This window comes from Phocoena phocoena, chromosome 12 (assembly GCF_963924675.1).
Source record: "Phocoena phocoena chromosome 12, mPhoPho1.1, whole genome shotgun sequence".
Classification (NCBI taxonomy): Eukaryota; Metazoa; Chordata; class Mammalia; order Artiodactyla; family Phocoenidae; genus Phocoena; species Phocoena phocoena.
In genome coordinates, this window is record NC_089230.1 from 41,598,780 (window position 1) to 41,620,636 (window position 21,857).

General features: G+C 39.7%; 2 protein-coding genes across 4 annotated transcripts in view; one reads left to right on the forward strand and one right to left on the reverse strand.

Moving 5' to 3' along the window:
* The window catches only part of MCM9 (minichromosome maintenance 9 homologous recombination repair factor), a 75,828-nt gene that overhangs the window by 15,234 nt on the left and 38,737 nt on the right, over positions 1-21,857 (forward strand). For 2 of the 3 annotated variants that reach the window (XM_065888455.1, XM_065888456.1), the window contains exons 5-6: positions 2,669-2,794; positions 4,293-4,412. In XM_065888455.1, coding sequence (XP_065744527.1) covers positions 2,669-2,794; positions 4,293-4,412 — 246 coding nt within the window. The remainder of the gene's footprint in view (positions 1-2,668; positions 2,795-4,292; positions 4,413-21,857) is intronic. The other variant, XM_065888457.1, reaches the window with a different exon arrangement.
* ASF1A (anti-silencing function 1A histone chaperone) lies at positions 7,935-20,562 on the reverse strand. The gene is made up of 4 exons (XM_065888458.1): positions 20,202-20,562; positions 14,306-14,421; positions 9,628-9,804; positions 7,935-8,333 (listed from the first exon to the last, which is right to left on the reverse strand). The coding sequence occupies exons 1-4, from the start codon at positions 20,308-20,310 to the stop codon at positions 8,121-8,123; spliced, it is 615 nt and encodes a 204-aa protein (XP_065744530.1). The 5' UTR covers positions 20,311-20,562; the 3' UTR covers positions 7,935-8,120.

Below are 21,857 nucleotides of genomic sequence, written 5' to 3' on the forward strand. Positions count from 1 at the left end.
CATTCCTTATTAATTCCAGTGCCACAGCTACACTCCACCTAGTAACAGTGAAGGAAGGGCATCATACAGTGTTCCAGCTAGGCCGTCAGAAGTTCTCTGTGCTGGTGATTAGTCTGTTTTGTTTTAATTAGAAGGCTATAGCTATACATCTCATTTACTGGATGAAAAGAAGAAATAAATATAATATTCTGTGAGAAGACAGGGAGAAAACGAGGCAACTATTTTCTTTTTAGTATGAACAGATTCTGCTTTCTTCATTTCCTAAGTACCAATTATCAGCCCACTATATTTTACCATTTCAAAGTGTATGTGTGTGTGTTGGGGGGTGTGGGGAGGAGGGTGGAGGTGGGGAGCTGCATCCAAAAGCGTGTCTTCATTTTGCTGGTCTAAAGCCAGAGATGACTTCACTGCTCAGCTCTGGGAGGTTGGCCTGCTTCATTAAGCTCTGGTGCTGTGAGTATTGACGAGGAGCTAAAGATTTTCTTCTGATCTACACTGATCTCAGGGATCCCCTGGCCCTGATGCATAGAGGCTGGATAGAAACCCAAATATAGGGGTTGGGGTCTTCTGGGCCATCTCAACCCACTCCAGGGTGACTCATTTATCTTAAATCCCAGAAGTTCTCTTCCTTGGGGTAACTGAAGGCCGTGACACAAGAGTGGATTACATGGGCACACTATTAACATGGTCTAGAACCAGAAATTTGAGAGGGAGGGAGGGAAGGAATGGGGTAGTATTCACCCTAATGCATTCTCTTCCATGATATAGTCATGGGAGCTTCTATTGCCATGACCCAAGGAATCAAGTTTTTCAACTTTAGATAACAAATTTAGGGAATGGACCTTCCCCTTTGCTTTTCTCTGATACCTCAGACCTGACTTCAGAGTGTATCTTTTGTGTTGACCACGGTGTGAGGAAACCTTGAGATGAGAAATAAGCACAAGTAGTACAGGTAATATAATAGTTAACAAGTAAGTAGCTCCTACTATGTGCCAGATACTATTCTGTGTGCTGTGCACCTATTAGCTCCTTAACAACCCTACGAGATACCATCATTATCTCCATTTCACAGATAAGGAAATGCAGGTGGAGAGAGTAAGAAACCTGCCCAAGGTCAGACAGCTAGTGAACAGTAGCACTGGGCTCTGCCACCAGAGCCTGTGGGATGTGCTTCCTGTCAGCACATTAGTCACTGAATCCACCTTTACTGAAAAAGCTGGCTCTAACAGCTCTGGCTTGAGTGTCTTCCAGGCCAGTTTGCCTACTTGTTCCCTGCTTGTTGAGGCTATTCTTTCTTTCTTTGTATGTGTAATCTCCAGATTCTGGTCAGAATTTACGTACCTGCTGTCGGGTCTTAACTATGTAGATCTCAGACCTTTCATCTTTTTTCTCTAGACTTTCTACCTCCAGAAAGGAGGGATTCCCTCCAGCAGTTAATGAACTTCCTTCCAGGATTTACTAATTCTTCTTTTTGGTTCCCTTTTTACTAAAATGTTTTCTTTCTTAACCATTTCTGCCATCCCAGGTCACATCACCATAGCTTAATTGCCGCTGAGTCAATTTTGATTCGTTAGGAAAAGTAGCCTTTGTGCATAGGGACACAAATTATGGAGGAAGGCCCTTTCCTTTATCTTGACAGAAAAGCTTCTGGAACTGGAATCATCAGCTAAAGTAGTACTTCTATGATTATTTTCCTCCTCAAAAGAGCTATCATTGAAACATGAGTACAAGCTCAGAGTTAAATATAAAAGCCCTCAAACGTTCAGATTAGTTACCAGCACGTGGACATTAATTTCTGGTAACTTGAATGCAGACATACAGAGTGCCATCACAGTAGTGAATGCTGTATAAGACAGACTTCGTAGGGGCTTGTTAGAGTCTCGTAAATTCTATGGGCCTCATTGGTTGATTGGCCAATGACAGAATGAAATACCTACTTTATTCATTGATGGCATAGGCAGACCTCAGATTTGGTATTTGATATTTCTGAAAACAGAACCTAAAACCGTGGTAATCGCTTATTTAAAGCATGTTATCAGAAGAATCCTGAGACCTCCAGCTTGGATTGCTAGAGTTGTTGTTTATAATGATCTTCTAAATATCCTGATACATTGATGCTTAGTCTAGATAAGACAATTTACCAAACTGCTCAGAGCAAATGCTGAACTGACTTGCAGGATGGGTTGATTTTATCTCTCTTATACCTCTGGAGAAGCTCCATGAGCTCCAGGTACCTTTTGTATTTAAAGATTACAGGCTTCTACAATCTGTCTCATTGTTTCTGAGATGGAACACCTTCCTTTTATTTAGGCAGTGGAGTAATTTTACTGAAATTATTGCACAAGAAGTGCAGCTGGTATTATTTTTAAGGGATAATGTTGGTCCAATGAGGGAGAAAAGAGATTTCTTTCTGTCCCTTGTAAAGTACGCTAAATTTATGGAAACAAACAGGTAGCACCCAGGAATAAAAAGAATTTTCATCTCATGGCATTATAAGAAGAAGACTTTTAGGACCAAAACAAAGTTATTCACTCCTTTTAGTCATTTGGAAATGGTACCCTTGATCATCTTAGAGCATAGAGTGTTTCTAAGAAGATAGGATAGAAAGGGAAATTTCAACTAGGATTTCTTGAAAATTATTAGTAACTCATCTTTCTGCCTTTCCCAGGAAGGAATGAAATATTGGCTAGCTTGTGCCCTCAAGTTTTTGGAATGTACCTAGTAAAGCTTGCTGTGGCCCTGGTGCTGGCTGGTGGTATTCAAAGGACCGATGCTACAGGAACACGGGTCAGAGGTTAGTACCCATTTAAAATTTTTGAGAAATATTAACACAGAGTAAGAAGAGAAGCTAGAATTTTTCTTTCCTGAATAAAAATTGCTTGTTGAGCTTTATTTTCCAAATGTAATCTTTTAAAACTGACAGTTGTTCACTATGTAATACTCAGTCCAGCATCAGGAACTACTGTGTAGAATACCAGTCTTTCCAAAGACTTTCAATGAGTATATATTTTTGTTCTAGCCTATCAGGGTGCCACAAAATAAAATCTTTACATTTCTTTTATTGTCTGTGTTTTTCATTGGATCCCCAGTCTCTCTCCAAGAGGAAAAGATAAGAAATAGTGCTTTTGAATGTCTCCAAGTCAGTGTCTCTCCATCTGTGACTGTCAGTGTTTGTCTCAGACTGCTGCTCTCAGTCATCTTGCCTGCTGGTTCCCCTTCTGCTGGTGGGTTGCAAACGTGCCATCTGCCAAGAGGTGCTGCCATAGGTCATGCATTCCAGCAAAAATTACTCGCTAAGTGTGTAATTACATCCAAATGGCAGAAAGCTCTTTTGTGGTTAACACACTTAACTGACCTGAATCTGGCATAAACTAGGTTTATTATGGCCCTCATATAGGCAATATGAGGGTCATAACCAAAGGCTTAACCGAAAGACTAAAAGGACATTATTGTAAATCAGACTGTTAGTAGGGACTCAAAAACCATACTGTACAGTATAGAATAGTAAGTATAATAAGGTTTATGTGTATTGTATGTTTTGATTACCTACTGTTTGCAAGGCCTTCTGCTCAATGTTGAGCTTATATAGTATTTCCCTATTAATGTATTCAGAAAATACTTGAATATTACTGAATAAATTTGCTTGATCAGTGAGATAACATGCTGCAGGATGCTCATATGTTCATCTATGTTATGTTTGAAAAATAAGAGTACTTTAAGATAGATATTTCATTAAACTACTAAAATTTTCATAGAATGAAAAGGTTTTCACTTAACTGTTAGAATCATAAGTGATTTGGTATTTATAAAGCACTTATGAAGTCCCAGACACTTAAAAATACTTAAATAAAAATAGAATAAAATACTTATATGGTGGGATGGAAAGATTTAATCACAGTATTTTGATACTTAAAATAGATTAAATAAAATCAGAAACTTTATAAGCCAAAATTTTTTTAAATGTTAAAGTCTTAAACATCTGGAAATAGCACAAAAATCTGTTAAAAAATTTAGATTTTAAATGGTATTCAGAAATCAATTAAAAGATTGTTATTTATCTCTCTTATACCTCTGGAGAAGCTCCATGAGCTCTCCACAAGCTCTTAGCTTGTGCTTGAAAGTCAACTTTTCTAAGATATTCTGGTTAAATCCCTCCTTGAATGACCTTAAGCAAAGCACCATATAAAATATAAATTGTGTGGGCATCCCAAGTGGACCATTTTCTTTTTGATTAATTACACTTACAAGTCTTTTCATAGAAATTTAAAACTACATTATTTACGTTTTTCTAGGTGAATCTCATCTTTTATTGGTTGGGGATCCTGGCACAGGGAAATCTCAATTCCTCAAATATGCAGCAAAAATTACACCAAGGTCTGTGCTCACCACAGGAATTGGATCTACTAGTGCAGGTATTTTATGTGACAATTTCAATTAATTTAATGTTACTGCAGAAGCTAACACAATGGTTGCTTTCTTGTGAAAAAGTACCTATAACAGGATACATTTCAAGATTTTTGAGTTACTGCCAAAAACCAAAGTAAATATGTAGCATTACTTTTGTAGCTCCAAGAAAATATTCTAAAACCTCCACCTTCACTTAAAGTTATTTTCCAAAAGCTTATTCCATATATCTTTTTGTATCTTAGTTTTGAATGATCCTATTCAATTTTCTCATTCTCTGATTACTTTCAAACATGTTTATGCAGCATCTGTTATTCTGTGAAGACCCAGCGAACAGTGCTGAAATTAATAGGGGGAAAAAATCTCACTTCATAAAAGTACATAGCTGGCGTAAAGCTTAAGACATTTTCATGCTCATGGATCTCACGGGCAACAGTAATTCCTACTGAAAATTCTTAGGTAGAAAATTTGTCTTAGCATGTGGAAAGCATACTTTCATCATTGCAACGTGTAGCTTCATTCATACATTGTAATGATTCTTCAACAAGTATATTTAAAGCCTTTGCTGATATGTCAAGATTTGATTATAAAGTGACTTCAGGAAAAAATTATTTTAAAAAACATGTTTTGATGCCATTTTGAATTTTTACACTGTTTTGATTGGGGAAATATTTCTCCTATTCCCCTATAATAGGCCTTTGGTTTCACACATTTAAAAAATGTTATTTGTTACTTGTTAGGGATGCCTACTGTCCGTGGCTTGTGCTCAGATTTCCTATGAGAAGCTTATAGTTGAAAACTTACCATAAAACAGCAAATGCTCCATTAAAGAGCTCCTTAAAATGGGGCTCTTAGGTTTTGAAATATAACTAAACAGTACATTAAGCACTGATAAGGGATTTATGGATTGAGAGGCGTAGACAAGCTTTAGGATACTAGAGGCAAGCATATATGAAGAACACTTCATATGCATTTTAAAATTGTTATAACCCAGTGTTCTAGAGTTCTGTATTAAATGATATTAACAACAAACAAATAAAGGTGTTTCCCGAGTAACAATGTGGAATGTTTCCTAAGTTAATTATATGGAGTGTCAAGAAATGAGTCCAATTTGTGGACTATTAGTAACTTCAGAGTATTTGGACAGTTTTAAAGTGAATGGCTGATGAATTCACTGTATTAGCCCTTTTCCTTCTTTTTCTTATTGCCGAATTCATAATCCGAATATGAAAGAAATGACAGGTACAGGGAATATAAATTTTAGAACTGTAGAAAAGTTATTGCTACTTCTCGTCTACCCAAAGGGCCAGACTAGCCTTTCTTTAAACTGTATCACAACCCATTAGAGGGTCATAAAGTTATTTCAGTGGGTCAAAACCAGCACTTTCAAAATAAAAGATACTAGAATATACTAGTACACACAGTAAAGGTGCACTATTAAGGGCACATTTTCATGAAAATTGTTAATATAAATACATATTTGTGTTATCAGGTCATACTTAAATTTTTTTTTTACCATGGATTACATAAAAAGTTTTGAAAACTGCTGCCACGGGCTTTCTTGGTAAAACTAGAAACCCCAAACCTGAGGGTAAGACCACATGGAAGCCTACGGTTGTATAAGGTTATAAATGAACGAATGCATGCACGTTTCTCAGACTTCTGCTTGTTTTCTCAGCTCAAATGATATCCTCATTCCCTCCAGCCTACGCGCCTATCTCTTTTGTGGCAATAACTAATTTGTTCATGTTTATCTTCTCAGGACACAGCTATATGCTGTGATCAGAAAGGGAAAAAACAGTTCTAAACTTTCTAGCTATAATTCAGGCAGTATCTAGCTAAACAGGAAAAATAAAAAACAACCTGTGCATTACAGTTTCTTAGTTCCTAATGTCTGAATACTAAATATTTTAATTTTTAAAATTCTCTTATAGAACCATAAAAATTTTAAATAAGAGATAATAGTTTTTAAGTCTCAAACTTTTGTGAAAATTGGCTGTTGGTTTACAAATTGATATAAAAACCTAACCCTTTGATGTCAGTACAAACCAATCATAATTAATCAGAATAAAAACTCAGCAGTGAATTGATTTGGAAATTTGGCTTATATATGCTTTATTCCTAACAAGCACATATTGTGTTGTTATATTAATCACTGAGCTCTTGGTTGGAAAGTATTACTTTTATTTTCATTTTAATATTTTAACATTTTCTTTTAATTGCAATTAGACAAAAATGAAATTTTCTTCATATTGTTTTAACAGCCGGATGTATTTTACTTTTAAAGTCTATGAACTAGTTAGTGGACAGTATTTTAATTATCTGGTATATTAAATTTCAAAGTTTAACATTTAGCAAAATTCTGCTTCACAAAGTCACTTTTTAGAATGACAGGAAATATATACAACTGAGAATCCATATGCAGACAAATGCCCCTTTCCCTTCCTCAAAATAAGCTTTAAAAAGTGCAGTATAAAAGTTTGAGATATGAAGGCACTGCATAACTCTGCATCATATGGCTAATGCCTTGCTTAGCAGCAAGAGTAATGAGAATATTCTACATTTAATTTACTGGAGCATAAGAAACTTTTTGAGGAAGGACCTAGCTCTCATCAATGAAAAAGAACCTTTTGGCCCATTTAGTTAATGCATTCCTTTCCAAGACTGCTTTTAAAAAACTTACCTGGAAAAGCTATCTGAAATATGTCCACCACAAATATGCCTAATCTTATTGTGCATGAGTGTCAGGGGATATGGAGAAGAGTACTACATGTGAAAATATATATAGTTCCAAAATAGTAACTTATCTATTATGATAAAGCTAAATATATCTTTCCAAATCCACTGCTTTTATATAAATGCTGCCAACAACAGATGACCTAGCAAAACAGTTTTAAAGAGTTAAGTTCATAGTATTATAAATCTAACGAACGGAACGAAGTCATTATACTCTCCTGCTCTTAAACTTAGGGAGTTTGTATCTGCTCTTGACCTGCTGAATTCACTGGGTAATAATGATGTATGATTCGAGGAGTGTTCTGATGTCCTGAACTGTTACAAAAACAAAAATCATAGCCAGAGGACCTTATAAACAATTAACCACACTTGTTGTCTTAGAAACCAAACTGAATGCTGGCTAACATTATATGAACTGAACAGTAGCCATAAGAAGCTTCAAGGTGGCCTGGAAAATCAGATCCTAGAGTTCTTGATAGCATACAGTTGACTTCAAATCCCTTCTTTAAGGGCATGCTGTAAAAAGAATGAAAACTTGCCCCTTAAATCAAACCAAATTATGTGTTATCACAGGAAGACACATTTTAGTTGAAGTTAACTTTGTTCTTTCAAAGATTAGTAAAATAGTGGTCCAAAGATTACTGTCCAAGAGGCTAAGACATCTTTACAACCTGGTCTAATGATTCACTTTTCTTTATAAGTGCTTTAATTACATATAGAGGAAAAGAAAATAATATATATGTTTTAATCAGATTAGTTTCAGAACAAATAAAATAACACATTAGAGAAAAAAATTACTTAAAAATAGTTGTATTTATATTCCACAATTTGCTCAAATACTGGTTTTCTTATAAACTTTCTACAGGATGTTTTTTAAACAAATTCTTCACATTGTATCTTGACTATGGACTTACGGAATTTCAGGGAAATAGTTCTGTGTGTTTTTATAGCTTAATTTGTACTATAGGGATGGCAGGTGGTCACATGCAGTCCATGTGGGATTCTAACATGACATTTAGTGAGTTTTCTGATGTGGACCATCCCTTTGATGCTGAAGGTAATGCATCTGTTGAAAGAAGTGATTGTAGATTTGGATTACTGCTCTCTGCATCTTCCAGTTTTTCTGTGTTATCTTCCCAATTAATGTGGAATCTTGTGACTCTGGGATTGGATGCCAAAATGTTCCTTTGAAGCTAGAGGAAGAAGGAAATATATAAATGGTAAACACTAAGAAAGTTAGATTACCATACACAAATAGACCTTAATAGAATGGTTCTTTATGTTAGTACTCCTTAAGGGCTAATTCATATACAAAAGTGTAAGTCAAGTAAAACACATTAAACATAACATAAGCAAGAAATAGGGCCGAAGCAAAGAAATTATTTTAGTCTAATGGAAGCAAGATGTGGAGAACCTGAGGGAATTATCCAGCTCTTTTACTATCCAACAAAATATTCTAACTCTGTACTTGTTTCCTAAAGGGGAGAGAATCTCTTGAGTGCTTCAGAGGATGCTTTATTTAACAAATTAACATGCTTTCTAGATTAATGTGGTGTTTCTTCACTAATATTTTCAAGGAAAATGAAAAATATTCCCACATATGACCTCTCATTATTAATAGTTTCCTATCTTTTAATTATTATGGCTCATTCTTAGAAACAATATTCTAGTTTCTTCTCTTTTTGCTATACAAGGAACCATACAGGTAACTAATAAATTAGAAATGGAACGTTCCACATCAGAATAAAAAACCTTCCAGCCTTATTATCAGAAAGGAGAACATTCCATTTTACTCCATGTAATTCTTCTTGCATGGTCTGGCAGATAGAGTGTTATGTTCAATCTCACAAAAATCACCAGTTACTAAACTATTACAGCTCCCAATGGAAAATCATAAAGTACTTAGTATTTTTGAGAATACCGAATCACAGATTTTCAGCTTCTCACTCAGAAGCTAAGCTGTTTTCACCACCAGATAATATTTAAGACCTTTAGTTTAACCTCTGAGAACAGCACATAAAGCAAGGCGTATAGGAGTTTTGAGATAACAACGTTCCTATGAAAAACAAACACAAAACTTCCCCCCACAATTTTGGGAAGAGTTACAGACAAAAATATTATTGAATAATCAGTAAAACAAACATGAATTTGAATGTCTAAAGACTGAAATGGATAGAATCATGACGTATGGGGAATGCCATACAGGGAGCCATTAATAGAGACCTGTTTCTTATAGGAGGCACTTTCAATTTTCTAAATCATCAGAGACTCTCAAGGTGCCGAACCAACAGTAATTACTAATGACTAATCTGGAGGTAGGGTTTGAGGTCATCCATGGTAATGGAACAAAGATTAGTTTGCTCAGTTGGCACAAGGACCTCAAATTTATTTTGTCTCAAAGCCATTTTCATAGTGTACCATGAAATGGCAATTGCTTAAAAAAGTTGTATAGTAAAATTAATGAAAAAGGAATAATCAGAGCATTACCTTAGAAAAGTCTGGTTTTACTGGCGGATTTTCCCTTAATTCTGTCTCAGTATATTCATTATTTACATAATAACCAACTCTAATAAATTCTTGACCTCGATAGGTGCATGTAATTAGCACAACTGTTACACCTACTGCATCTGCATCTGGAATGAGTCCCGGATTAGGTGCATCAGCCTAGAATAATTTAAAAAGAAAAGAAACACACATCACAAAAGGTTGTTAACCATAAGCAAAACTGGAGTTTTGGTTACACTGAGCACCTTTGGTTAAGGGTGCCGCAACCAAAATGTGGAAATCATACTGGGAAGGCAAATGCTCACTTTTTTGAAACTGACTTATAGCTAGAAAATATAATTCACGTGTTTCTCCACAGTATACCTAAGTACCCTGGGCACCTGAAAGCATCACTACGTCTAGAGAAAAATAATTCTGGCTACAGTGTGTGGTTGTTCATGAGGGATTATGCAGTATTCAATAATAGAACCTTTTATAAAATATAGTAAGCAAATCAATAGTCTTATTAATTCCAACCTTTCCCAGTCATAATTTTCAGACCTAAATTAGTAAATATTCAGTTTTCCCAGTCATAATTTTCAGACCTAAATTAGTAAATATTCAGTTATCTCCATATAGCCTTTTGGCAGCAAATGTTTGTTATCCAGTTTCCCAGGACACATATTCTCATATCCACTCATCCACCCTTCACAGATATTCTAATAGTAAATTAATGTAAAACTGAAAATGGAATGGAAATAGTTATATAGCAGATTTTCAAAAAATACAAATAGTCCCACATATGGAAATTCAATGAAGGTAAAGATTGTTTGAGGCAGATGTAATCAATGATCTTGTTTTGAATCAAAGTGCTGTAAGCTGAACCTTGAGGAACACAGAAGGTGGGGCAAGTGAGCTAGAGGTGGCTGAGAACGTGAGTGAAAGCTAGCGCCCTGTCCACAGCCGTGTGGAAGACAGTAAGGACACTGGTTGGAAGGAATCACAGACTGGGGACAGGCAGTGATGGTGAGGCACTGAGCATGACCTGAAGCAGCTATTCTGAGTGGTAAGTGCATGAAGTTCCAGCAGATTGGCTTACTCTTGCTACGACACTAAGGACCATCCCTGGGCCTTGGTGAACACTTCAGCCAATGTCTTAGCTTGACTAGTGTTCTCAATCAGGCCATTATCATAGAAGACTCATGATTACAGTATACCTACCACATGTAGGTGACACAAAAAGGCATAAAACACTCACCTAGTTACCCATACTAAAAATCTGTCACCCTCAGCTTCCCTACCTCCTCCATCTAGGCAGTTTCAATGTTTCCCATCTCTGACAGTAGAATTCAAGTCTTTATCTCTTATCTGGAATATTGCTAAAACTTCCCTACTGGTCTGCCCCAGCAGTAGCCTATTTGCACTGAGGCCAGCATTCGCTATCTAAGCACAGATCCATTCCCATCCCTTTACCAGGTTTTAAAACCTCAGATGATTACCCTCATTTCTGAGATAAAGATCTCAGTTTTTAACTTCATTTATAAGGCCCTTCATAACTGGTCTCCAACCAACATCACAACCCCTTTAACTCCACATCTCTTGGTCTAGAAATGTAGGTTCTTTAAAATGTAATAATAAGCTTTCATGCCTCTGTGCCTTGCATATACTCCTTCCCTAACATTCTGAAAAATTCATCTTTGAAGCTTGCATCAAATGTATCCTTTTTAGTGAAACCCTTTCTAACTCAAAGGTGTAATTAATAGCACTCTTTATGCACTCATATTATTCAACACAAATTCTCTCTCTCTTTTTTTTTTTTTTTGCGGTACGCGGACCTCTCACTGTTGTAGCCTCTCCCGTTGCGGAGCACAGGCTCCGGAAGCGCAGGCTCAGCAGCCATGGCTCACAGGCCCAGCCGCTCCGCGGCATGTGGGATCTTCCCGGACCGGGGCACGAACCCGTGTCCCCTGCATCGGCAGGCGGACTCAACCACTGCGCCACCAGGGAAGCCCACAAATTCTCTATTAATGTATGTCCAATGATCTAAATATGTTTCCCCTTCAGTCTTCTCTGCGATTCTAAGCTTTATCTCGGGCAGGCATCCCATCCAGCTCATCTCTGTGATCTCGAGTCCAGCATAGCTCTAGGCACACAGTATATACTTAGTATTTTGAAATTCATTCGTAACTCAGTTCCTGCCCTGACGTGGTTTATGATCTCTCTTGGAGAGATACCAGAATGGGGACAGAGGGCCTGTCCTCAGAATATGCCGTTTGCCTTTGGGTGGAGATGGGAAATAGAGGTAGTTCAGTAATATGGGAACTTTCCCCTCTATTGCTTCCCATCCCCTCAGCAAATTGGTTCTAGGCATGTTTGTGTTTTAAAAGTTGTTTGCTAAAGGATTCAGCTTGAGCAAATTCAAGGAGAGAAGCCTGCAGGCCTCTCAGATCATTTAGGATGGAGAAGTGATCAGCAGAGATCTTTGACTCCAACAGGCAATACTAGGCAGACGTCTGGGCACCTTCCTGCTAGCTTTATTCTGAGGCAAAATCCTGGCAGACCAGGAGAATGCTATGGTAGTTTGTTTAAAACATAAAATAAAAACTGTTTTAGTTCCTTTCTGCTGATAATGGTGAATTCTGAAAAATGCATAGGCTGAACATATGATCTAAATCACACTGTACTTGCTTTGTACTTTTGGCAACATGTGCACAGAATACCAAGGTAAAAATCACTAGAGGGAAATAGTTTTGAGTAATTTTTTTCCTATGATACTTCAAGCCAAAAGCTAAGGAGTATTCTTAACCAACATAAACACATAGAAAAGATTTTTAAAAGTTTGTTTCAAAAACATGGCATTTATTTGCAAGTTCTGTTTTTTGTTTTAGCAGCATAGAAAGGTATATATTACTGCCTCTCAAATCAAGTTTCTTGCATCATAAATTATCATCTGTGAAGTAGAGGTTCTCCAGGCTTGTGGGTCAGAGCAAATACTGCTTCTTTGTATAACAATTTCAAGAAGCTAAGAGAATAAAAGCTTAGTTCCAATTATAGAAGAAATAGGCACTGCCTGTCAGTGATTATACTAAACTGCTTTATTCCTCATTTAATCCTCATAACGTTCTTATGAGGTAGGCTAGTATCCACGTTTTAGGGATGACTGGAGTGACTAGGGGAGGCTGGGAACCTGTCTGAAGTCACACGTGGCTAATAAGCAGCAGAGTGGGATCTGAACCAGGTCTACAACTGCAGTGCATCCCCAGTCACACAACTCAGCTTCACAGCACTTTTAATATATTTGAGCCTTTAGTCAATATATTTAAGCTTTTCTTAACTGTTTATTTAAAATACAGTATTTGTTGCTTTTTATTTAATAAAAAGCACTAGGGCTAGGAGAACAAAATTCTGAATTCTATGTTTAGGAGAGGGGAGGGAGCAGTAGCAGCTCTAGAGATACCATATGTTTGAGAGATTCTTAGCTCATATCTGGTGGGATTATTTGACCAACAGTATTTATTTAAATTGGTCCCATCTGTGCAGTGAGTGAAGTGAGAGGTCAGGGAGAGAAAAGTTAGATTTTCAGTGGGTTCTACTTAACTAATGAGACTCTGTTGGGTAGAAATACTTGTAACAAAATTAATAGTTTTTTAAAAAGCAATGGCTAGGGCTTCCCTGGTGGTGCAGTGGTTGGGAGTCCGCCTGCCGATGCAGGGGACATGGGTTCGTGCCCCGGTCCGGGAAGATCCCACATGCCGCGGAGCGGCTGGGCCCATGAGCCATGGCCGCTGAGCCTGCGCTCCGCAATGGGAGAGGCCACAGCAGTGAGAGGCCCGCATACAGTTAAAAAAAAAAAAAAAAAAAAAAAAAGCAATGGCTAGTTACTCTTTGGATTATTATAAATATCTCCCTCTAATAAACATGGATAATTGAGAAGTGACTGAATAGTTTTATACAACAATTTGACATGGATTAAAAGGAAGTAATATTTTTGAATGCAGAAGACAATGTCTGAAGACTTGGCACAGACCTAAATACTGTCAGTGGTATCTGAGAACATAATTATGTTAGTAGAATTTCTCCTCACAAATGATAGAGTTGTGGATTTGTAACAGTAATCCTCTATAAGAAGTGTAGAGTAGATGCTTTAGTAGACCACTGGACTTCATTTAGTTCCAGTGACCCAAGATCTCGTAGATCTCTGTCTTCTAACATACCTGATAACCTAGCTGAGTTATTAATTATGCTGAAATAAAGTTGTTTTGTTATATCATCATCATTCCTAGTGGCTGAAACTATAATCTGAAAATGCATATTACTAACTATCCCCAGTTAGTAGTAAGCATTTTGAATCCCTGTTTGGGGCTGCTGGACAGCCACCCTGAAGGTCTCATACTAAGGGACTATTCACAGGAAGAGCCCAAATTAACCACCACGTGGCCCTGACAGAGTATAAGGTTTACTGCATGCTCTGCAAACCCTGAAGTATAAACATCACAGTAACATCTCTCAGCACACAAAATCAGGAAGTGGCATTCCTTCATGACACAGAGACTTCTTAAAACATGATAGAAGCAGACAAAAAGTGAATGCAGCAGAACCAGAGTGATTTAACCCAAAAGGAAAGGGTTAAGGACCATTTAGAAATGTATTTGGCATACATATTTACCAAGAATAATCTTACCTGAAATACAAACATATGCCTTCCTGCAGGAACAGGGCCCACTAAAACAGAGTCTAGAACTTGATCGTATTCTTCACTTTCTGCGGAGCCCACATAGATAATTTTCCATTCCAGGTCTAGGGTTAAAAACCAAAACATTATTTCATATTCATTAATTACATCATGAGATGACATCAAAGACCCTTTGAATGTCCACTTACACCATTTATTGGCTGCTAACATTGGCTTTTCATAGCAGAAAACCCAGAAAGGCACCGAAGTGCTCCTTATAAATTTTGGGTGTGAAATTCTTATATTTCATAGCAGAGTTTCTCAAAATGCTGTTTTGTGAAATACTGGTCCCTGGGCAGGGCTCCTCACAAACAAAACAACATGGCCAAAAACTTGGGAAATACTACAACCTTCTCTTGAGGATTCATAAAGCACACTGGCAGAGCAAGGGGTCTGAAAAAATCCTTCAGTAAGGAACACCAGTACCATTAATCCAGTGTTTCCCAAATTTATTTGGCTAAGGAATCCCTCCCCCCCTTTTCTGTACGTCATCTTTTAACAACCTGCTAAACACACTTTTGAAGGGCTCCCCCATGCTGTGTTGCACAGATCCAAATCATCGAAGAGCTCCATAGTGGAAAAATCATTACTTGCAAACTTCTCTTGTGGATCAGAAGCCCCTTAGCGCTTCAACTCATCAACTGTTAAGGGTCCACAGCGGGGTTTTTCCCTCATGGCACCCCTTCATGGCATACGTTCTTTACACTGGGAAGAGGAAAACCAAGGATCCTTATACCACTTGATACATCAGAATATTTACAGTGGGAACAGGCACGAGTAACAAGACAGAATAAAGTGCAACCTAAGACGTTCCGTGTAATTCAGACTTTATTGAGCACCCTTTACAGTGTGCTCTGTGAGAAGAACCCAGAGATGAGTCAAATGATTGTTCTTTGGAAGAGGCCTCCTCTTTAGTAGGGGGAGAAAGACCACGCTACAAATTCTCTGAGACCTCCTGGTCCTCTTAGGGTGTTTGGCACTGTGTGGCCTGCCTCTTGGATTCACTCCACAGAGTCTACACCAGCAATCCCAGAGGGTGTTTCTGGGCCACCTGTGGAGAATCCAGTTAATGCCACCATGTATTGTCATTTTTGTGTAACTTTGTAGATATTTTTGTTCCCTAAATAGATAACAGAAATAGTATAGGTAATACTTATTCATACTGTATTACAAACTGCAAGTTATTGAACTAAAAGATCCCTTAGGTTTATATTTCTCTTATTATGTCATGGTTCTGTCCCAGACCTAGACCACTTTATCTCCAGTTTCTAGCACATTTCCAGATGCAGGGTCCTACATCTGACATCTCATGAGATCATCTGTTTGTTGATGAAGATTAAGAGAGGGAACAAGCAGTATGAATATCTAGTCAGAAGGAACAGCAAGTACAAAGGCCAGGCAGTAGGCACATGCTTGACACGCTCAAGAAAAAGCAAAGTCGCCAGCCAGTGCAGGAGCAGAATGAGCAAAGGGGAAAACAGCCAACCATGAGATTGGGGGCAAAAGGCGTGGCCAGCTCATGCAAGATCTTGAAGGCCATCATAAAGATTTTAGGCTTTTACACTGAGTGGCATGGGAAGCCACTGGAGGGTTTTGGGTAGAGGAGTGACATGATCTGACTTTCATTTTAGGAGGATCATTTTGGCTGCTGTGTTCAGTGTAGACTGTAAGAGGGCAAGGGAAAAAACAGGAGAATAGTTCAGTTGAGGCAAGAAATTATGGTGGCTTGGACCACATGTAGCCCTGGGGGCGAGAAGGAGTAATATTCTGGATAAATCCCGAAGATAGAGCCAGCAAGAGCCACTTATTTTTACAGGGGGCAGGGGAGGGAAACAATCAGGAGTTCTAGAGATAATGAATAAGTGGAGATAATGAATAGGTCTGGTAAAAATTTAGTTGAAAATAGGTGGGATCCCTAGGGAGTGAGCCTGGGCACTCTCCAAAGTTAAGAGGTTGGGGAGATAAGATCAATAAAGTTACAAAACTAGTGGCTAGTGAGGTAGGTAACCCAAGTCAGTTGGAGAAACGGTTTTAAGAAGAAAGGGGTGTGGAAGCTACTAAACTAGCTGAATAGAGATAAGACTGGGAATTGTCACACAGAAGTTTTCATAATGCTTTGTTCATTTCATGTGTATCTGTACCACTCTGTATCGTGCTCTTAGCTTAATTGGTATAAATTGGCATTTGTGGTCTGGCATAGGAACATGGTTATGACTTAAAAACTTACTTTCATAAAATACCTACTATGTGCTGGGCATTGGCCTTGCCACTTCACACCTGTTGTTTAAAACCGCAACAGCTTTGTATCATATGGATTTAATTATACCTATTATACAAATAGGAAAGTTAAGACTCAGGCTACGTAACATACCCAAATTCATACAGCTAGTAAATCGAAGAATCAGAATCCAAGCTATGTCTCTGCTTGGACATAAACTCCAAAGCCTGGACCCAACTTGGACCCAACTCCAAAGCCTGGGCTCTTTCCAAAAATCTAAGGAAGATAAATTATTCCTTTTAGCTCTCAAATGAATAGTGAAATAAAGGAACTTAATTGTGGGAGGTGGGAAGGAATGGGTGAGGGCAGAGGCCATGAGGAGATAATCTAGCCTTAAGGAGTATAGGCTGTAACTAAGGGAACACCTGTACCTTAATTTTTATGCTTATGGATGCTTGCTGTAGCTACTGGGTTTAAAATGCTCAGTACTTATTTATAAATCAGCATCAGTTGTTTTGTCCTTTTTTTTTTGGAACTCAGCTTTCATTCCCTTGTCTCCTATATTTGAAACAAGAAGGGATATATATGGTCAGATGCTTTGCACAGATTATCACTTGAAAGAGTTTACTCATTTGTTTAAAAAGTTAACTGTTTCATTTAATCATGGTAATCCCAGCCTGCAAATTATCTCCATTTGTGGTGGAGGTGAGGGAAGTCACCAAGGGAATTTCAAACTAATTACACTACTTGGGAAGACCTGTGATCTAGGGGGAAGTATGTAGTCTTTGTGAATTAGTACAAGCCTGAGGTTTTAAAGTAGGAAGCACCATTCAATTCTGGTACATTATAAGTATTCAACTGACAGTAGCTATAATTATTGATATTGATCAACTTAAAAAAAAAGGCTCCATTCAGTAAAGAAGCAGAGAGTCAGCAATCCACAAGGCATAACAAAGAGAAATAAAGTCAATCAAAACTTGTACAGGCTTGGTAACCATCAGATCAAACACATCCAAGGTCTCCTATCTCCCAGATTTACAGGAAAGCCTCTGCTTAAATCTGTGGATTGCTGTCCTACCCCTGTATAGGTCTTACAGTAGAAACAAGTATATTCTCTTAAGAGTAAGTACTCCTCAAGGCTTTTTCTGAAGCAAAGCTACAGGGCAGCTTTTAAAGGAAAGTGAAAACATTTGGGGGCTATTGACAACTTAAAGTATGGAAAATGGCGGCCAACCTCTGGCTTGGGACTTGAGACAAAATTATAAAGTGAAAATTTCTCTTCAGAATATTCTGTAGTTCAATTTCAAGAACAAATTTTTTTAAAGAACTGCAGTATAAAAGATGGGACCTATAAGAAACCTTTGCTAAGTAAACTCAATTTCCTTAATCCACACAGCCTCTAGGTGGAGTATGTAAGCATGGCACCTTTTTGAAAGATTCCTTTGCAGCTTTGGTATGACTCAGCTTAAACTTAAACAATACTAAATAAACGCCCAGTATAGATGCCCTGGGAAGAGAGGTATACAAGCAGAAGTAGGTATATTCCTGACATTAGTAAAAACTTTTATGTGATTCAGCTGGGTTCTGAACAGATCCTAGTTAACAAACAGAACACATCAATGGCAGGTTTCAACCATCCAATGTCAAAGCCCTGTAACAACATCCTGAATCATCTAACTTCCTTGTTCAGAACTGGCTCCTAAAATGGAAGGTATCACTTAGAAATACCCGTAATTTCAAGAAGTTCTAATGCCTAAAACACTGTAGTATAAGTTGGAAAGGACTCAATAGTTTTTCATGCATTTGCCCATTTTTATATGCAATTGGTAATAAAAAGGGCATGAAAATGGGCCTGGTGGCTGAAGTGCTTATGGTAGTACTATGGGAAAGTAACCAAATAGTTTCAAAGTACCGTAATAAGAAAAATCCCCTTTAATGTTATTACCAATGGCCTATTTAGGAATTAGTTTAATAAATGAATCGTCTTTGAAAATGTGCCCTACTTATATATGTGCATTTGTGCTTTATATATGTAGTAAAACTATATGGAAGAGCACAGACTAAAGTGTTAATTATGGTTACTTAGAGTGAGATGGGGGAAAGGTATTGAGTACAGAGGACTGTTAACTTTATATATGTATGTACAACTTTTAAAGTCTATTACAATGAGCATATATTGTTTTCGTAATTTAAAAAGTTAACAAGTTAACACCCTACATAAAATACATTATACAGAGATTAAGAACTAATTTTTAAAGTGAAAGTGCTTTACATGCCTTGATTAGCATATAATTTGAAGTGCATTTTGCTAAACATACTTGTAAGTTCAAAGAAGTATGTCCCCTATTTAATTGTTAAATTACCATTGATGAAGTTAAACTTTTTCCCCCATAAATTTTGAAAATGGAGCACTGGATTGTTTTAATAAAATCGCAAAGACCTTGGCAAATTTTAGCTTTTTAAATTTATTACTGCATATATTAAATATTTATCTTTTTGAAGACCTTAAAACGTACTTAGAAAAAAATAGTAAAAGATTTTGCATTGCCATCAGGACTTTACCTTTTATTTCCTAGCCCACTTTAGTGTTTTATGTTCAGGGTATTTGGATGTAGAGTTACTGTATTTAGATTTCAACACGTTCTTGAAGAAAGTCTTCTTTCAGACTACTTAGAAGCCAGTGATTAAGTCTTGGAAATCATTTAAGTATTTTACTTATTTCTGTTCTCGGGTTAAATGTAACTTCCTAGCTTAGCAATATTTTTCTTCCTGAGAGGAGAGAAGATTTCGGTCATTAAGGATGAGGAGTCCACGCTGGTCTGGGCGAGCCTGAGCGCCAGCATCCCCAGGCGCCCCGAGCATCCCGGGCGCCGGCCGGGGAGCGCCGGCCCGCGAGCACCGGCGGCCCCCGGGAGCACCGGCCCGCGGCGCCGAGGGGCCGAGCCTGCGCCCGCCTCCCCTGCTGGTTGGTCCAGGGAGCCAGAAATCAGCGCAAGGACAGCCTCGCTCTGCTCCCCGAGGCGGCCGGGCATGGCCACCCAGGAGAGTACGGCAACTCCAGCGTAAGCCCTAAAAATGGATCTGCCTCTTGCTCGGGGGCAGGAAGGTGGGCAGGCGGGGCGCCGCGTTCGTCACCCGCGGAGAGGAGGCGTCGTGACGCCGGGGTCGGTGGCCCAGTTCTCTACTCTCGGTAAGATGGCTCCGCTGCGAACTCGCCGGCGCGACCACACATACATGCCTCTCCTTCCCACCTCCTCACTGGGGCCGTGGGGGCCGCGGAGGCCGTTGGCGGCCGGGGGCCAGCCCGGCGCGACCCTCGGCCGGCGCCACGGGCGCGAGTGCGGGTCTCGCGAACCGTCCGCCCGCCAGACAAAGCTGACAACATGGCTACCTCCGCTCGAACAAGTTCCTCGCAAGTTGAGCCGCGGCAGGCGCCCCGGCTGCGGCCGAACGCCGCGCGCGCCTCGCCGGCCGTCGTCCATCAACTTCAAGTTTCCCTCCGCAGAGCCGAGCCCGCAGCCCGCCCGGCGCTAAGCACCGGCCGCCCGCGCGAGGCCGGGCCCGGGAAACTTTCAACGTCTGCAGCCCGCAACTGACAGCCCGGCGGCGGGCGGGCGCCCGACTCACCTTCAGACAGGTCCTCGATGCACTCGAAGGTGATCTCGAACTGGAATGGGTTGTAGAAAGGAGAAGGGTTATCCAGCACCACTACATTGTTCACCTGAACCTTTGCCATATTTTGAAAAAAACACAAACAATGGGAACGGGGGCTTGTTGCGGCACAATAAAGTCCAGCGCGTGGCCGCTCGGGAGAGCGCAGACCCCCGGCCCGACGTCGTGCAGCGGAGACTTGAGAAACTTTTTTTTCCTCTTTTTATTTACACGGGAACACTCCACAGTGTTTTGCAGCTTTCCTATTTCACTAAACTACAGCCCATTCTGCTCTGATAACTAGCAGCGTTGTCCACGATTGGCTGCACCCGAGCTCTGACCCTCCTCCTCCAGCGAGGGCCTCCGCGGCGAGCAAGATGGGCTCCCGCTCTCGGAATGGACTCGGAAACTTTAACTGCGGCTCCACCTGCTGGTGTGGATTAGGACAAAGGCGGAGAACAAAGTGAGTGGAATACGGGCTGTGAGGCCCGCGCGGAGGCCGCCGGCGGCGGCGGTGGGAGGGGCGGCTCAAGCCCCGCCTCCGGCCCGGCGGCTCCCGCGCCTCACGTCGGGCGTGGCCTCGGTGGGGCGGGGTCGGAGGAGGAGGCGTGGCCACGGCTAGGCGGAGGGGGCGTGGCCACGGCGGGGAGGGTTGCTCGTCCGCACGGCGGCGGGAGAGCGCGATCTCCGGCGAAGCCCGCCCCTCGGGTTTGCTTAGTGTGGTTTTTTGGTTTTTTTTTTTTTTCTTTTAACGCTTTCTTTACATAAGTCCAACGGCTGTGCCGGCTCTCTACTGAATTTAGCAGATGTGAATCCGCTGTCTACACTAGGTTAGGTTCAGTTGTCTGTATATTGGGTAGTATTTGAGGTACAGGGAAGGGTTGGTTGCAGTGGAAGTAAATTGCATTTTATAGACTGATGCCAGCTCGAAAGGAGCAAAGCCATTTTGGAAATCTAGTTCTTGGCCAGTATGCGTTTGGGCACGACAGCGCCGTTAGTTAAATAGATACAAAATGAAGGGCGAGGAGACGCTTTTCCACCCACACTTTGTGGAATAGGTAATATTTGGGCTGCACCTGGGTCTTCTTCCTCCCATTCCAACCGGAAAGTCTGGAATAAGAAAAAGATGATTAAAGGTGGGATCAGTTACGCCCAGGTTTCTCCCGTGCGGTGGGCACAGCAGGAACATAAAAGGAGAAAATGGAAGTGTCAGGAGACCAAAGGGCAACAGATATAACAGAGAAGGGAAAAGCAGAGGAGAAACCACAAAAGCATACCAAGACATGCAATTTTCAAAAAATTCATGACCTAAACCGTTAGTAAGTAAAAATTTGTGGCAGACACCACAAGTTCAGAGGAACCTTTGCTTGATTATTCTCCATTCAGTGTCAGTGTATTTATGCTGCTTTACTACCTCTGTAGGGAAAGGGAGAGCTGTAACACAGTTTTAAGGTTGTTGAACTGTTTCTGTTTACTAAGTAAGAGGGGTATAAAGGGATTTTTTTGTTGCTGCTGCATAAACCTTTTTTTTCCCTTAAGTATTTTGAAATGAAACCATTAAACTTGGCTAATTAAATTCAGAGAGAAAATTACTTCTTAAGTATCATCTATGCTGGAAGTTTTCTCTTAGTA

Bases quoted from the DNA above. Each gene is read 5' to 3' on its own strand.
- ASF1A (XM_065888458.1), bottom strand. From the start codon at position 20,310: ATGGCAAAGGTTCAGGTGAACAATGTAGTGGTGCTGGATAACCCTTCT. The intron at 14,422-20,201 runs GTGAGTCGGGCG...TTTTAACCCTAG, and splicing joins CATCGAGGACCTGTCTGAAG to ACCTGGAATGGAAAATTATC. The intron at 8,334-9,627 runs GTAATGCTCTGA...TTCTTCCTCTAG, and splicing joins TAAAACCAGACTTTTCTAAG to CTTCAAAGGAACATTTTGGC.